The sequence below is a fragment of the Aulonocara sp. 'chitande type north' Nkhata Bay genome, linkage group LG13 (assembly GCF_057382095.1).
Source record: "Aulonocara sp. 'chitande type north' Nkhata Bay isolate Kocher_YH1m ecotype deep benthic linkage group LG13, A_spYH_male_GT1.1, whole genome shotgun sequence".
Taxonomy (NCBI): Eukaryota; Metazoa; Chordata; class Actinopteri; order Cichliformes; family Cichlidae; genus Aulonocara; species Aulonocara sp. 'chitande type north' Nkhata Bay.
The window spans coordinates 16,446,478-16,464,653 of record NC_141356.1 but is presented as its reverse complement, the minus strand read 5'-3'; the positions used below and the strand labels follow the sequence as shown (position 1 = coordinate 16,464,653).

General features: G+C 42.7%; 1 protein-coding gene across 1 annotated transcript in view; it reads right to left on the bottom strand.

The window, feature by feature from the left end:
* LOC147315894 (contactin-associated protein-like 4) overlaps positions 1-18,176 on the bottom strand; it is a 99,312-nt gene that overhangs the window by 63,828 nt on the left and 17,308 nt on the right. The window contains exon 2 of the mRNA XM_086258874.1: positions 7,016-7,126. Coding sequence (XP_086115000.1) covers positions 7,016-7,126 — 111 coding nt within the window. The remainder of the gene's footprint in view (positions 1-7,015; positions 7,127-18,176) is intronic.

Here is an 18,176-nt window from a genome sequence, read left to right as displayed (position 1 = left end):
AAGAGGAACTAAGGGGGGCGAGGCTGGGCAATGTGACTTCGATTGCTCTGTTGAGGGTGGGGCTCGATGGCGAACCTTTGGCCGCTCTGGTGGGGGGTTTATGGGGGACAAAAAGGGATTGGGACGGGGGGTAGATCTGAGCCCAGCATTGACCCGCTCCATCATCTCCTCAGTGAATTTCAGGTGTGGGGAGGAGGGAGAAAGGGAGGGGGAGGAGGGTGATGGCCTGTCAGGGGTTTGGGGGACTGGGGAAGGTCGTGGTCCCTTGTCCTGGTCGTTGGTGTTGTTGAGAGAGTTGGAGGCAAATAGGGACCCCTCTTCTTGCCTTAGATGTCTCTCCTTTCTGAGGCTCTTCCTCAGATGCCATGGATGTCTCTCCTTTCTGAGGCTCTTCCCGGGTGGGGGCAGATGGAGCTCCTCCTCAAGGTTTCTGCTGGGCTTTGTCTGTTCTTGGAGTACTGTTTGTTCCTCTTTATGAGATAACTCCTCGTTTATCTCAGCCTTGGCACCAAGCACGGATGGATGACGTATGGAATAAAACAAGTTGGAGGTGAACAGTTTCACCCCTGACTTGTTAAAATTAAATCCATTTGCTTTGAACAGATGCCTGCGTTCCCAAAAAATATTAAAGTTGTCGATAAAGTGCACTGAGTGGTCAGCACATGCTGATATGAGCCATTTATTCAGTGTAAACAACCTGCTGAATCTCTCGTCTCCTCCTCTGACCGGCGGTACAGGTCCACTGATGAATACAGCTGCATTCAGAGAGTTTACAGTATTTAATAATCCAGTAAAGTCCCGTTTCAGAACCTCCGACTGTTGTTTGGACACATCGTTTGACCCTGTATGCAGAACAATGTTTGTCACAGTTGGATATTCATCTGCAATTTGAAGAATTCTCTCCTTCAGGTTGTTGACCATATCCTTAGGAAAGCAGAGGACTTTAGTGTTCTTACCGCACATCCTTTGTACATCCTTTACGGCAGAGTCACCCACAATCAGAGTTTCAGGCCTAGCCTTTAGCTTTCCCTGTGGCCTTTCACTTTTCAACAGATTTTCAGACCTTATTTCGCTGCTTTTAGATGGATGGTTGTCCGATATAGATCCAGGGTCCTTTGATAGTGGAGCAAATCTGTTCTGCAGTTTCACATTCAGTTGTTTTGGAGGTTTGTTGTTAACCTTCCTGTTCACGGTTGTCCAGTCCTGTTTCCTCCCGTATACAGGGGTAGAAGAGCTTCTCTGTCTCGTAGGAAGTGAAGGCCAGTCGGTTTCAGAGATTTCAGCTCGCTGTGCCCTGCCTGTGATACGTCCTCCCCCTTCCAGGAGACATGATTTATGTCTTGGTTTTGCACCAAGACAGTCTAAGGGGGGATTATCACTTGAGGATTTATAATAATGCACAGAGTCTACTTTCTTGGTCATGTTATCTGTGCTCCTTAGCTGTGTACTAGCTTGCTCATCGCCATTGTTTTGAATCAAAGGCAAGGTTGTTTCATTTCCACACAGTCCATTTACCTCCACGTTTACTTCTAAGCGATGGATTTTTGTCTCCAGTACTGCAATCTTCTGCAGGAGGCTGTGGTAGTCATCTGTGGAGAGGGAAGGCATCTTGTTGCTAGTTAGCCTAGCGGTTAGCACCTTTCCAGGCTATTGAGGCTGCTCGGTGCCCAGACGCTGTAATCAGGCTTCAGCTGTGTCTAGGCCACAGACACACGGAGCGCTGAGGACAAGGTAACCATAAAATGTTGCTGTTTCTGTTAAGAACACTCTAGTCCTAATGATCTACAAGTGTCCAGAAGTTATCGCAGGTAAGCTCACACGGAAAAAAGGGAAAAAATCAGCATAAAAATCAATAAAAATCAATATAAGAAGCAAAGCATTCAAGAGCAAAGAGATGAAGCGTCCACACTCACAAAGGGGAGGAGCCTAAATTTGCAAAAAAATAATAAACAAAATACAGTAAAATAAGGAAACAATAACTGTTTTAGGATATGAAGAAGGCCAGTTAGAGGTTTAGGCAACATTTGCATAATCATGGTTGCTCACAGGCTAATGCTGGGGTTAACAGTGCAACAAGACTGATGCGCAGTGATTCGAAGCAAAATTAGCAATCCATTTCTCTTAAACATCTGTGTTGTTCCATACGAGTCTGCTAAATGTGCTGGTAAATTAACTCTGAATAAGGTGGCTCCTTAGAGAATAACTATAGAGTATGAGGAGTGTTAGCAGCAGCTGGAGGAGACGTAAATGAACAGAAGCTGCTGATTTATTCACTGATTTCTTTGGAGAACAGTTGGGACTTTAAAATAAAAGCAGCTCTGGTTAATTAATCTGTTAACATGGACAAATTTTGGATTCTTTCTAGTTTTTGTGTTAATACTTTCAAAACGAAATGCAATCTGTTAAGGAATCCATAGTAATTCAGCTTTAGATTTAGAAAACTAATAAGGCTTTGTAACCTTAATGATCCCAGCTGTTAGTGCAATAGATAAGTAAATGAAGCATTTCTTATTATTAGCAATAACTTAAATCCTCACTGATACTAAACAGTAGAGCCTGCAAGATTCTGTATTAGCAAACAGTTAAACCTCTCAGCTCAGAGGCTCCATACTGTCTCATGTTTAAAACATATTGTACACCTTGCATGCAAATCAGCTGTATCTTGCTGTGCATGTGTATATACCAATCAATATGAGTAAGGCCCTATGGTGGGTAACATATTTCCCTAACAAGTGAAACTTCACTAACTTGCGGGTTGCATCATGAAGGATATCCAGTGTAACAATATGCCAAAACAAAATGTGGAGCCAAATTAAGTACCATAGAGTGACACAGTACACATGTACAGGCAAAATGAGTGCTCTGATTTAGAAATGGTAGTTTCTTGTTTGCACAACATCTGACGCACATCATTAGCTTCAGTTTCGTTTTTATTCCAAGTTTTATTCTATCTTCATCTCCTTGGTGATTTTTTTTTAGCCGTGCGGGGAAAAAAAAAAGAAAAACTAACTGATGTTGTTCAGATGTACTTAATCTTCCTTCAGAAGCAACACATCTTCTGTTATGCAGATCAAACTCGGATCCGTAAACAAACGGAACAGGTTGACAGAAGTGGAGAAACACAGTGGGTGTGTTTGCTCACAGCTTTTGCCATCAAACACACCGAGGAAACAGAAACCTGCAGGCTGCGCTTCCTGCTGTCTGTTAGGTGGTGAAAATCATTCACATCCTGAGTTGTGTCAAAGACAAAGACATCAAATTTCCTTTTTGATTTATGTCTCTGGTTTGAGTGTAAAGCAGCCAAATGATGGTGACTGATGCACCAAAATTTTTTCCCAGTGACCACGTAGCCACACATTCAGTTGTTGACCTCTATCTTCTAATGTGTTTGCAAAATATTCTCTTTGCCGATTAGTCAAATCACAAGGTGTCAGTTGATGTGAATCCAGCTGAAATGTGTCTTTAATGTTGCATGCTGCACCATCAGACGCGCTGCTGCACCATCAGACGCGCTGCTGCACCATCAGAGCAGAAACAAAGGAGAGCTTCCCTCTACATCTGCTCAAGGAAAACACTGGAGAGTTAAAAAAATGACAATGATGCAGCAATAATTTATTAATGTTAAACTTCTAAATTTTATATGTGAATACTTGTGAGTATAGCAGAGGGAGGGATAGAATAGTTAAACTATTGTAACACTCTTTGGCTTAACTACATCACCAACCTTGCCTGTTACCTTTGAGCCTGTTTCCTGAGATGACGAGTAGATGTCATGAAAAATTTTAATCTAAAACAACAAAATGTTGGTAAATGCCAATGAGATGGCAGGATCCTGGGGTTCTGAAGTGCATACATCTGGTTTAAAGACAGCTACCTCTGAGGCGTGTTCAGGAAATTCGCTCAACCCACCAGTGGAATTAAAGAGTGAAAATGAGAATGTTTATCTACAATAAAATCTATACATCTGCGTGAAGAGGATACATTTTAAAAAGTTATGACTTGATCAGAGTGGAAAGGATTCCCATAGCTGGTTACATTTTGCATCAGTGTCCCAATTCTGGTCAAATAACAGTATTTAATAAGATGGAAAAGTTATTGATTTGAATAAGCAGATTAATAAATAAATGATTGCATCCACTCTATTTTTCATCATAGGATTCAGTGGTGAGTCACAGAAATATGAAAAGGTTTCAGAAGCTTTCAAATCCATTATTTGATTTTTATTAGCTTTAAGAAATATATAATATCTTTGACACAATAGGAGAACGCTCTATGAATCTATTTTGGAGGATCGCACCTTCTATTTTAAAAGTCTTGCAAGCCCAGGATTCCTTTTATACTAGAAGGCACCGGTGAAAGCACAGACTGAAATATGAGCATTGAAAATGTCACTTATAATACTTCTTCAAAAAGAGGGGAGGAATATACTAAATTCCTAATATATGAAGTTTCCTATACCTCTGTAACTCTGTGTCATATAGTTTTATATTCAGTTTATGCTATTGTTTTTCTTTGTTTTGTAGGTTTTCTTTAATATTCTTGGGTTTTTGAATTCCTTTTATTTTGCATCAAGTCCATCATCATTCTGTGTTTAGTCTTTAGGATTTGTAGTTTTTAGTTCTCACTACTTTTGTATTCTATTTTCTGTTAGTGTTCAGTTATATTTAAGCCTTTGTGCTTTCGTTTATTCCAAGCTTGTATATGTTTGTATCTTATCAATTGGTTGTCTCTATGTTACATGTTTATATGTTATGTTACTTCCTGTCTTATTTTGATAGTCATTTGTGTTTTGTTCCTTACTTTTACTTGCCCATAGTCACGTCCAAATTCGTGGGCTGCATCCTCCTGAGGACCCAGCCTTTGCGGTCTACGTGGGCCGGGTCCTCAGAAGGTCAGGTAGACCGGAAGTAAACGGCTGTGACGGTCTAGCCTTCAGATCTGCGTCACCGCTGTCTCGGTGGAGTTTAATAAACTCAGCTGTCTGCTCCTTCCTATCTAAAATATAACAGGACAGTGGTGTAAATTCTCGACCATCTCTCACTTCTGTTTAATCGGTTTTCTGTTTGATGTTTATTCAGCTGTGTGAAAACCACCCGGGGGATTAAAAAAGTTTTTTTTATCAAATCTAATCTAATGACTTTAATCTCAATCAAACCGATTTACTCACGAACAAATTAAACACTGAAAAAAGCCCAACAATAACATTTTTAGGTTGTCTAAGTGACTTATAAATTACGTTTAACCTGAGTAGCGAAAGAATGCGGTGATCTGAAAATGATGTGCCGGGAGTTGTGCCGTTCTCGGTGGCTTCAGTGACCCTCGAGCTTCCGGCTAGCTATCAAGCTGGTGGATAACAGACGTCTCCGAAGACGTTTTGCAAACATGTGATATCTTGATAAACTGAGCATATTTGAAGTTTACACAGCTACATTCTCGCCTGAAAATATGTTAAAAGGATATGGTAGGCCACGAAGGACACACCGACCCATCCTTCAAATTCGGGGAAAATGAGGATGCATTTGTCGGCTGCATTTGAGTCTACGAATTTGGACAGCCTTCGTCGCATCGCTGTGACGTAATTGGCCTACAAATGCGGCCTCAGGAGGATGCAGCCCGTGAATTTGGACACCCCCTCATGTCTCATTTTCAGACTTGGTTCAGCTGTGTCTTATTCCCCTGGTGTTTCCACTCTGTCCTAATTAACTTAGTGTATAAATAGCCATATATTTCCTCTGACCTCTGTTAGATTTTTTTTTTTGTGTCCCTTGCTTGGTTGTTGTCGTCCCTCATGTTTGCTGGGTGACTTTTGATTCTGCTGTTTATATTTGTTTTTTGGATTTGTGACTGACTTCTATAATCCAACTAACTTAGGTTCAGGTTGTTTATTAAGTTTTGCATTGAAACCTCTTAATTTTTGTCCCTTTTCCACCACTTACAACACTGGTTATATTCTAGTCCATGCATTTCTAACTTCTAGCCTATACATAATAATTTCTTGTTATTAGCTTATTCTCAAAGCTCCCAGTGAAGTTATTCAGTTGAGTTTAAAAACCACACTGAGAGCACTAACAGGGAGGAGGGAGAGAGATCATATTTCTCCTAAATGTCAATGCCAGATTTAATTTGTGAGTAGAAGGGATTCAAACTCTTGAATGATCAGCCCATAATATTTAGTCATAGTACATCATTCTCAAACTGCAGGCTTACTTGCAGGAGTTTCCAAAAATAAAATGGGAGGCTGAACTTTTAGCTATTGGTCTACTCTGCTGTGAAAACTATTCCTAGTTTGAGTTCAGGAAATTAGGCTTAAAACTTCTTGATTGAGTTTATAGTTAGGGCTGGGTCAAGTTGCAATAGACTGAAACTTCAGTGGGACTCTCAATGACTCTCAATTTTTATTTATTTATTTTTTTAAACTCTGCATGCAATCTCTGCCACAACTGCATGTCATTACCTTTTGTCTACTCTGTCCTGTACAGAGGTATTGCTTTTCTTTCCTTTCTTTACCCCTAAGCCTCCAGTGTGTGGGAGGGAGATGACTGCTGCTACTTGAGCCTTGGTTATTTCAGAGCTATCTTGCTCCCAAGCATCATGCTGTCCTTGTGCAAAGAGGACTGTTAAATCATTGGCATTAACTCTCTAATATTGTAGGTGTTAAGGGGCTTTTTACCATAATATAAGTGTTTGTGAATCTGTGCTATATAGAAAAACTAAACTTTAGTTTATCTAGCTTCTTAACAACAGCTCCTTTTAGAGTTATGCCCTCCAATTTCATATTGACAGTTGTACATGGGTTGCTGAAACACAGCAGTGGATGGAGTTGCTAAAATCTGCAGAATCGCTCATATCACACAGTTTCACACTTTCGTTTGAGTAAGTATTAATATGAAAAGTAATGCCTACCTTGTGCCCTAAGAACAACACTTAGGAGAATCCATGTGGAAAGCTAATGGAGTTTGATTTATTGATCAAAAACATTTCAGCCAAGACAAATGCAGTAATTACTGTTACTCACCTTCTCTCCGGTTCAGCTTGGCAAAGCCGGGTCCATGGCTGCTGGATAATTGTGATGAGCTCCTGAACGATGATGGTGGCAGGTTGGATACTAGCGGACTGTGACACACCTCTGAGAATCAGAGAACACATAATTTAAAACAATAGGTGAGCATACACCTCGTCATTGTTGCAAATGTTAAACAACAATAGAGATTAATGTTCATGATTAGCTTTAAGCTGTGTAGTGTTCTCGCCATCTGACAAAACACATTCATTTAACATAATGGCCAACAGTGGAGTGGATCAGTCATGTCATGTGAGGCTACTCATACTGTCTAATTCTTATTGACTATATTAAATTGATGCCGAGTGTGGTACGATACAACATTTAGCCTTTCTTTCAATTTACAGACTCAGCAGCATCTTTCAGCTTTATCAATTTCTCCAAGGATTACATGAATATACATAATTACATTTTTACGTTCATTTAAAAAAACACTGCAAGCATAAGTTCAAGGCAACATTTTGTCAGTTATAAGCAATAAAGAAAAGAAATATGCAGATTTTTGTGCATTCATGTCTGATAAACAGTTATTTAACAAACTAAAATGTTCAGTAATCCGCTGAAGTGACTTGAGGATTGGACTTCAGCTAAATCCTCCTGCTAGATGATCTTTGTGGCCGGGAGCCAAATATCTTAGAGAGCTTGGAGAGAGAGATATCTCTTGGTGAGATTATATAAATGAAGCATCTTAAGCTTTGTTTAGTCAAGATTTAATCAGACTTTGCCTTCCTGCTTTGATATTGGATTTCTGCCTGTTCTGGGAAATTAGACAGAAAGTTTGACTTTGCTTTCACTTTCATCATTTTAATTGTGCTTAAACAACACGGTACAGCGATTTTTGCAATGTAAAAAGTAAAGCATTAAAAATCAAGTACAAAATTACTCTGGATTATAAACAAAAGTACTGACATTAAGGATAAAAATGATCAGAAGCTAAATACAATTGAACTTTTTGATAAAGCGTAAAAGGCATTTGTGTGTTTACACAGTTTAAAGATTATTTGCATAAAATGTTTTTTTTTTTTTTTTTTAAGATTCTACTCTGAAAGATCTACATCTGTGCACTTCATCTCCAAACAAAAGCACCTGTGTCTGGCAGCTGATAAAGGGGAGCAACTTAAAGAGAATGCATAATTATAAAAATCTACTAATGTCTCCTTGATACTTGAAAGGACTTCCACAATTGTCTACAGTCAGGTGTTCCTGTTCCTATGACAACTGATGATTTGCAATATATTTTTAGTTTTTCACCCCACCCCTTCCTGAATGAAAGTGCCATCTAGTCTATCTTTTCAATTATCAACTGAGAGAGGTGAAGCTGACAGCTGCATTTTTCATCCCCTTTCAATGTGTATGAAAAAGACACTTAGAGTCTGGACTTGAAAATTAAGGTGTAAACAGATCTTCTTTCGGTGAAACACCGAAGATTAAAACCGTATATATGTTTAGGCATACCATGGTGTTTGTGCCATTGCCTACACGAAACAAAATACCTATATAGATTTCCAAGAATGCCAAGGTTGGAAATTAATATGAAAGAGAGGTATAATGTGTACTGTTTGTGGTTTTGTGTGTCTAAAATTATGCAAAGATAAGAAATAAAGTTTTCATGAGTAAGAGATCATTTGATTCTTTAAGCGGAGAAGTTATTATGTAGTCGGTTCCCATTTCTGTGTTGCTGTCAAAGCTAATTTTGAATACAAGGTGTCCTTTAGCGGCAGTGTGTAGCGACAGTAGTGAGATGGATAGCTCACTTCCAACTAGTCACATATGGGTGCTCATACGTCACGCTTTCCTGATTTTTTTTTCAAACATTTATTTAAGTTAAACCAGACCATGTAGTTTTAGTTAGTTTTAAGTAAAAAAAGAAACTTGCAACACAAATGTCCAAACAGGACATTAACCACAACACCCTGCTAACTTCCAAATCTAGACCTTGTGCCTTAAAACACAACTGTTTTAATTTCTCAGGAAAAATATTGCTGCATTAAGTGCATCAAGGACTAAAAGCAAAGGTGACATTCTACATAGTGAGACAGGTATTTCACAAATAGGCAGAATGTGATGATGCAGGATGACTAGGCGTTGGTTGTATTTCCAGCAAACATATGTGATAAAGATATAATTCAAAACTGCAATAATAATAATCAGTATCTTTGAATATATTGTTCGAACTCCTATGAAACATTATAATACAAGATATTTCAGGCATTCTTGAATGTCAACATTTTAATGATTTAAAATATATTTGAAATTTCTCGTGTCCATTTAAAAAGAAATTTAAAGAGAACTTCGAGACCTTGTTCTTATTTATTTTGTTCAGTGTCCAGTTATTCATTTATTACATATTTGAAATGCAGCTTTTTGTGGGTTGAAATTAAAGACCTTCACTGAGTTCACCTATGCACATTTAGCAACAGAAAGCACAGGATAAAGTCATAGGCTGAGGAGTGCAATGCTTCTGAAACTGGACCACATTTCCTGGTTCCACTTCTTAAAAAGGGTGACCACTGTCCGGTGTCAATACAGAGGCACTATCCCTAACGTCTATCTGACGCTGCAGAGGTGTGTCAGTCAACTTTAAGAAACCCAAAGCAAAGCTTTGTCACTTTTTGACTGCTTCAGTGACCTCGGCCACCCTGATAAGCGAGTCATCCCCATCGTCCCCTGCTCTGCTTCCACTTTGAGGATCTCCTCAATTCCTCTCACATTCTTTAAAGTATTCTTTGCAACAACTGACTATAACCTCAGTTAAGGTCAGCACCACTCTGTCCCCACTGTATACACTTTGAAAAGGAGGTTGCTTGCCCTTCTGCAGTTACCTGACGGTTTCTCAGAAGTGCCGTGATGTTGGCTGAAAGTCTTGCTCGATGGCCTACCCAAACTCCTCCTACATCCAAGTTTTTGCTTCACGTACTGCAAGGACCTCACTCCAACTGTCCTTTTTGTACCTGTCAGCTGCCTCCTGAGTGTCACAACCTAACTAAGCCCAATAGAACTTCTTCTTCTGCTGTTTCACACTCATGTATATGAAGCTAAACCTGTGGATTGATAAATGTTGTAATTTTTCCAAATTGGATTCTAATGGTTGTAATACCTTTTAAGGGCTTCTCTTAAGAAAACTTAAGTTTAACTAACTTTAACTATTAGGTCTGCACTCACTCAATCATAACATTTTATAGGTCCAGTAGCTGGTGTTGTTAGCTGTGAAGCTGCATAGACAATCACAGAATTGTGCATAATGAATTAAGCTGGCTCTGAACACTTACTGCTTACTCAACTGGAGCTCAGTTTCTCATGGAAGAGTTAAGACATAAAACAGAGACCACACAGTACAATTAAATTCTCTGGTACTCATTATACTCACTTTTTTGGTTATTTCTTTCCAGATTTATGTTTCCAGCCTTAGCATATTTTTAACACCATGTAGAAGCAGACAGTGTAGGCTCTCAGAGGACTGGGTGTTAGGGCTAGTAATGGAGTGCTAGCTTGACAGGCCTCAGCCTAAATAGTGATATTGCGAATCATTAGCCCTGACAGCTCTTATAATCATAACTCCTGTGACTTTGAGAGTGCTATAAAAAGAGAACCCCTCCCAGTGCTCTGCACGCCCATGGCATGTATGAAATAAATATATATCCAAAAGAATGAACTTTACACACATTCTCTCATGCATCCTGCCATCGTGTTGTGTCACCAAATAGAGTCAACTTTACTCTGTCAGTGAAATAGCAGAAGCATTTATGAGTGGCTTCACCTAAATGAACAAGAGCTGTCAGATTTATTGGTATGGAGCTCCTTAATGATACTGGACTCTCAATACAGTGGTGCTTAATGTCTAACTGACTTTATTTTCTAGCCAGTAATGCCGAGCAAAAAATATTAGAGCCTCAAACTCAAATCTTCCTCAATCCTCCAATAAGAAGGTGCCAGTTAAGCTCACTGGGATGAGGAGGCGGATTCGAGTCCGACCTGTGGCCCTTTGCCGCATGTCATTCCCTCTGCTTTCCTGTCACTCTTCACTGTACCCTTTCAAATAAAGCTGTAAAAAGGCAAAAAATAGGTTTTTAAATAAATCCTCCAACAAAAATTGTAAGTACTTATTGCAAATACAACAGTTTGTTTCAGTAATACAGCCAGGCTGGCTTGCATTGCTTAGGGGCAGATGTTGAAAAAATTACTAGGTGATAAATTATTATACAGATAATAGTGGAGTCTCTGGATCACTGTGAATTATGTGCACCAGAGACCATTTTGCAGTAACATCACACCGGCAGCAATGCCCATTACGATGTTTATATTTCTATTTGTGAGCACCTAGGGACTACTTGTATTGACAAATCTGTCCAAAGAGAGAAAGACAGACTTCTAAACACCTGTTGAAGTACTTAAATCCATCCCTGTGGTACTTCCCACTACAGTTGGGATCTCAGGACTGCATTTTTTCATGATGGCGCGCTTACACAGACCCAATTAAGTATGTGTGTCTTCAGTTGTGTTTTAATTAAAAATAAGCTTCGTAATGTCACGTTTTTGCTAGTTCATCTGCCTTTCTTTCTTGTGTCTCATTGTATTGGTTCCTGAACTAGTAATGCACAAGTAGATTAGTCCATATACTAATGATCAGCACTTTTATAGTTGGCAGGGATTCATCGTTACACACAAATACATTTTTAGTAAGGTCTGTTGACACAGGAGAGGATATAAGACTTCCTGTTGGGAGGACATACTTCAAAACTTGATAATATTAGTAATTTCCTAAATTTGGGATAAATTAAGTATATCCCCCTTTAAAAACCAATCCTCAAAGGGTTAATGCTTATTTTGGTTACCACTGACCTTTTCCTGTTTTTTTTAACAAAGTGCACAATATATGTTAGTAGAGATTTAAAACTTTAAAATTCCATTCAATAAGATTCAATGTCTGAAGGTTCACTTAATTTTTTGAGCATGTGAACACAATGTAAACATGTGGATAGACAAAGGAAGTATAACAACAAAAGGAACAAGCGCAAGGAAAATCTTTGGAATATACACTCACCAATCACTGCTAGTATCAGTTTGGACCCCACTTTGCCTTCAGAACTACTTTAACTTTCATGGTATTGATTCAACAAGGTACTGGAAGCATTACTCTGAGAGTTCGGATCATATTGACAAATTTAGTGAGCCTGTGCACATTATAGCCTTAGTTTTCCTTTTCTTAGCACTTGGCACTCGCTGTGGTCTTCTGCGGCTGCTGTAGTTCTTCAGGGTTCGACATGTTGTGCGTTTACAGATAATCTTCTGCACACCTTTGTAACAGTGGTTATTTGAGTTGCTTTTGGCCTCCTATCAGCTTGTCAGTCTGGCTATTCTGCTCTGATCTTTGGCATCATCATGGCATTTTGGCTCAGAGAAGTGCTGCTCATTGGATATTTTTTTATTAGCAATTAGCAATTAGCAATTTCTGAAATCTTCAAACCAAGTCTGTCTGGCATCAGCAACAATTTCACATTCAAAGTCACTTAAATCGTATTTCTTCAACCATCTTGATGCTCGGTTTGGACGTTCACCAGCAGCTGAACAGGGGTACCAGACAAAGGGACCGGTTAGTGTACCTATATCATTAAAATTAAATGGGCTGTAGCAAGCAGTGACCCTAGAACTAGGAAAAGTAAACATGGAAACCAGAAGCCAACGAATACACCAAAAAGCCAACAACATGACAGGATGCAACATTGATGCAACAATAACTGTTATATTTTCTTTTATTTATGAAGAAAAAATTAATTTTGCATGTATTTGTAATTATTTAAGTGTTGCTGCGAAATCTTATTTTCTACACATTAAACTTGAACTGAATTAGGTTACTGATCATATTCTTATATGATTTTTCCTAAATGAAACAATGTTTGCTACTCATTATCTCATCTCAGAGAGACGCATTTATAACCGTGGCTGTCTGCGCCTCTGACAGATTTTATGATTATTACAAACAATTCTCTGCTTGCTTCTGGAAGAAGGATTAGTATGCATGAGAGGGAAGGATGAAAACAATTCAAATGAGATGATGCTAGATTTTAATCAGTGAGAAATATTTATGTCACCAGCTAATTATTATTATGTAAAATGCATAAGTTTTAGCCTATTCATAATTTGGGGTCACAGTAGTTACAGTGGGAGTTTTCTCAGCTGTTTGGTGTAGATTTTTGTCTTTGAATCTTTGCCAGCTGCTGGGATGCTATTCTGTTACACACCGGCCCGAAGCCGGGGTGCAACACAACAAAAAAATAAACCCGATATATAATAACGACAAACAAAAAAACACACCACGGCAGAATGACGAGTTTGGTTAATTTATTCACTGAACAGGTAGCGAGCTTCAGGGTGGGCGATGCCAAAACAACAAACAAAACACACTAGAAAGAAAAACAGAGCTAACTTACCTCCCACGATTCCAAAACAAAATACAATTCTCTAACCTGTCTCCCTACCCGAAACAGGGAAAAAGAGGGGAATAAAAGAAAACGGCTTCCCACCCCTACAGCTACCAAGCCCAGGTACAACCCTTTTTCAACATTAATATTGCAGCCCCGTGCAGTCACACGCCACGACGGTCCCCAGCCACACAGCTCACGGGGAACCAGGAAAAGTCTCCTCACCGGCCCAGTCCAACCCCTTTTGTAGCTGGCCTCTTTCCTTCCTCCACCAATGGGCGGCCTCCACCTGGAAACAAGCATCGCTGAATACAAATACAAACAATAACAACCCCGTACCACAAATAATGACCCTGGGTCATAACACCCCCCCACCTAAAATCAAGCATCTCATTAAAGAGATGCTAGACCTAGGTCTCCACCCAGGATAGGGCATCGGCCACAATATTATCAGCCCCTCTAAGATGATGGATGTCAATATTAAAGTCCTGCAGCAGCAAAGACCAACGCATGAGACGCTGATTGTTATTCCTCATGCGAGAGAGGAAAACCAAGGGGTTGTGGTCCGTATACACAGCGGTTGGAGCGGGGCTGGAACTGACATACACCTCAAAATGTTGGAGGGCTAAGAGTAACGCTAAAGCTTCCTTCTCGATGGTACTATAATTCACCTGATGTTTATTGAATTTTCTTGAGAAGTAACACACGGGGTGATCAATACCCTGGTCATCCTCCTGCAGGAGTACAGCACCCGCACCATGCGCACTGGCATCCACCTCTAACTTAAACACCCGAGTGAAGTCAGGGGCACCTAACACTGGGGCACTGCACAACAGGGCTTTGGCTGAGTCAAAGGCATCCTGACAATCAGAGTTCCACAAAAACAGGCACGACGGACTTGTCAGGGCTGTCAGAGGAATAACCACGGTGGCGAAATTTTTGCAGAACCCTCGATAGTAGCCACACATTCCCAAAAAACGGCGAAGCTGACGCCGCGTAGTTGGTACAGGGAAATCCAAGACGGCCTGGACTTTGGCCATGAGAGGGCGTACCTGCCCCTGTCCCACCTGCTTCCCTAGGTAGGTAACCACAGCTTTGCCAAACTCGCATTTGGCCAAATTGACTGTCAAACAGGCACCCTTCAATCGGACAAGAACCTCCCGTAGCGTCTCCATGTGCTCTAGCCAGGTCAGCGAGTAAACCACAATATCATCTAAGTAGACCTCGCATCCCTGAACACCCAGTAGCACCATGTTCATCAGCCTTTGAAACGTGGCGGGAGCATTTCTCAACCCAAACGGCATCACCGTGTATTGCAGGAAATGGTCTGGTGTCACGAAAGCTGAAATCTCCGCCGCCCGTTGCGACAGGGGCACCTGCCAATAACCTTTCAAAAGATCTAGCTTGGTGACAAATCTGGCTGAGCCCACCCTATCAACACAGTCATCCATACGGGGGAGCGGAAAGGAGTCTGGCTTGGTGATGGCATTTACTTTACGGTAATCATTACAAAAACGTGGGGTTTGATCAGATTTAGGCACCAAGAGGGTAGGAGAGCTCCATGGACTGAAGCTGGGCACCGCAAAACCATTCTCCAACAGGTATTCCACCTCCTTTCTCATGATTGCCCGCTTTCCGGGATTGACCCGATAGGCATGCTGCTTAATGGGCCGGTGTTCGCCAACATCTATATCATGCTCAAGCATAGTGGTCTGAGTCGGCTTGTCACTAAAGAGCACAATATGACCACAGATCAGATTGTAAATATCCTGCCTGTGGGGCTCACCCAAATAAAGCAAATGAGCCTCAAGGTCCTCCAAGATCTTTGAATTCTCCAAGCGGGCCCCTGAGCTGGGTCCCTGGGGTTCACGCAACCCATCCACCTCCGGTTGGTAGGAGGGTGAACCCACCGTCACCACAGGGGAAACAGAGTTAGTCTGGCTCTGGTTCCGGTCCACATATTTCTTGAGCATATTAACATGACAAACCCGGGACTTCTTCCGCCTATCCGGGGTTTTAATCAGGTAATCCGTGTCACTAACTTGGCGCTCGATCTCATACGGACCACTAAAACGAGCTTGGAAACATGAACCCACAATGGGTAAGAGAACTAAAACACGCTCACCAGGCAAAAAGGTGCGCTTGAGGGTCTTCCTATCATACCTCTCTTTCATCTTCTCCTGAGCACCGGAAAGCGACCTGCGCGCCAACTCACATGCAGCGTGCAGCCTCTCCCTAAACGAACTTACATAGTCAAGCACGTTGTGCACGGGCCGCGGCTGGTCGGGCTGCGCGAGCCACCCCTCTTGGAGCAGACGTAGGGGTCCACGCACCGTATGCCCAAAAACCAACGCCGCCGGGCTAAAACCCAGGGACTCTTGTGTGGTCTCTCGAATGGCAAATAGCAATAACGGCAGGCCCACATCCCATTCGGACTCAGTTTCAAAACAGTACTTCCGTAACATGGCCTTCAAGGTCTGATGGAATCGCTCCAAAGCCCCCTGTGTTTCTGGGTGATAAGCACTAGACACCCGGTGCTTAACCGACAACTCAGTCATCACCTGAGCAAAACCCCCGACAGAAAATTAGAGCCCTGATCGGTCTGAATGTACTTCGGTAACCCAAATATAGAAAAGAACTGTACTAAGGCTTTCACCACGGCCTTAGCCCTAAGCGATCGCAGGGGGATAGCTTCTGGAAACTGTGTGGCCGCACACATTATGGTGAGTACGTACTGGTAACCCGCCTTAGTTTTCGGTAAAGGCCCTACACAGTCCACAATAACATGCTCGAAGGGCTCCCCTATTGCAGGAATTGGATGTAACGGGGCGGGTGGAATGACCTGATTGGGCTTACCCGACACCTGGCACACATGACAGGACCGACAATAGCACGCCACATCAGACTTAAGCCCCGGCCAAAAAAAGTAACGAAGCACTCGGTCATAAGTTATTTTAATCCCCAAGTGGCCTGACAGATGATGCTCATGGGCCAGACTCAAAACCTGGGGTCGGTACTCCGTCGGCACCACCACCTGAGTGACCACCTCAACCCCCAACCCACCCACCGGAGCCCAATTGCGTAACAGAACCCCGCGATCAACCTCATAAGAAGCAGCACCAGGCACCGCCCCTGGCTGCAAGGCAGCAGCTCGACAGGCAGACAACGTATCATCAGCCTGTTGGGCCGCAATGAGCTGCTCCCTGTTTACCGCCAGGCGCAAATCCTCCGACACCACACTAAAAACCTTCGCCGTCCCACCATCCACCCCCGGAACAGAACTATCATGCGGCTCAGAGCCATCCGGAAACATTCCGGATATGTCCACCTCACCACCCAAGCGACGAGCTTGAGCACGAGTAACCACACATGCCGGAAAAACCGTGGAGTCACCCAGCTCCGACGGAAAGTGGCATAACCGATCCGAGGTAGGACACTCAATAACTTCCGGAGTAGCCGGAAACACTTTTCCCCCGGCCAAGTCATTCCCCAAAATAAGATCAATACCTTCAATCGGCAGCTGATCTCGAACCCCCACCCGCACAGCGCCCGATACAAAAGACGAGGTCAAAGTAACCGTATGGAGAGGCATGCGTAGAATACTCATCTGTATACCCCACACCAGTAAGTCAGAACCACAATACGACTGCTGAGAGAAAGGCACGACTCCACGCCGCGCCACCGAATGCTTCGCCCCTGTATCCCTCAAGATGGTGATCGGAACCCGGTCCCCCGCATCACCAGACAACGATAAAAACCCCGACGAAATAAACGGTCGAAACACCTCATCTATCCCCCGCGGAACGACGCCAATCGGCATTAAGCTAGGGCGGGGTACCGCGGAGCAACACTGCACGGCCCCCCCCGAAATGTTGGCCCGCGCCCCCTCCCTCGCCCTCAGCACGGGACAAGAAGCAACGAGATGACCGAGCTCATGACAAAAAAAACATCGGCGGTCCCCAGCGGCCACCGTAGGGCTACGCCGCGAGAGCGGGGGAGAACGCCCCCCCCCCCACCTCCGGCAAAACTCTAGAACCCCGACGTAACGGAGGGGAAAAACCCCTCTTATGCGTCAAAGCAAACTCATCTGCCAGAACCGCCGCTTTCGCGAGGGAAACGACTTTCTGCTCGTTCAAATAAACAACCACCCGCTCTGGCAAACACCCTTTGAAATCCTCCAATAACACTAACTCCCTCAGCTGTGCAAACTCCTTAACCTCACTAGCCTGGCACCACCGATCAAAGAGCAAACCCTTCTCGCGCGCAAACTCCACATAAGTCTGATCCCCCCCCCTCACACACTGCCGAAACTTCTGACGGTACGCTTCAGGCACCAACTCAAAAGCACGCAATACAGCAGCCTTAACCACACCATAATCCAAGCTCTCAGATGCCGACAGGCTAGCCCACACCTCCTGAGCCCTACCCACCAGCCGACACTGCAACAGTAAAACCCAGACCTCCTCCGGCCACTGTAACGCGGCAGCCACACGCTCAAAAGCAGAAAAAAACGACTCCACCTCCGATTCACAAAAGGGCGGCACCAATTTAATGTGCCTCCCAATATCAAAATCCTGACGGAGAGCCGGGGCGGGACCAGGCGCCGGCGGCGCAGGGAGCACAGAGGGCGCAGACGTGGGCGGCGTAGAGACAGGGGCACGCGGCGTAGAGTCAGGGGCACGCGGCGGAGGTCCACG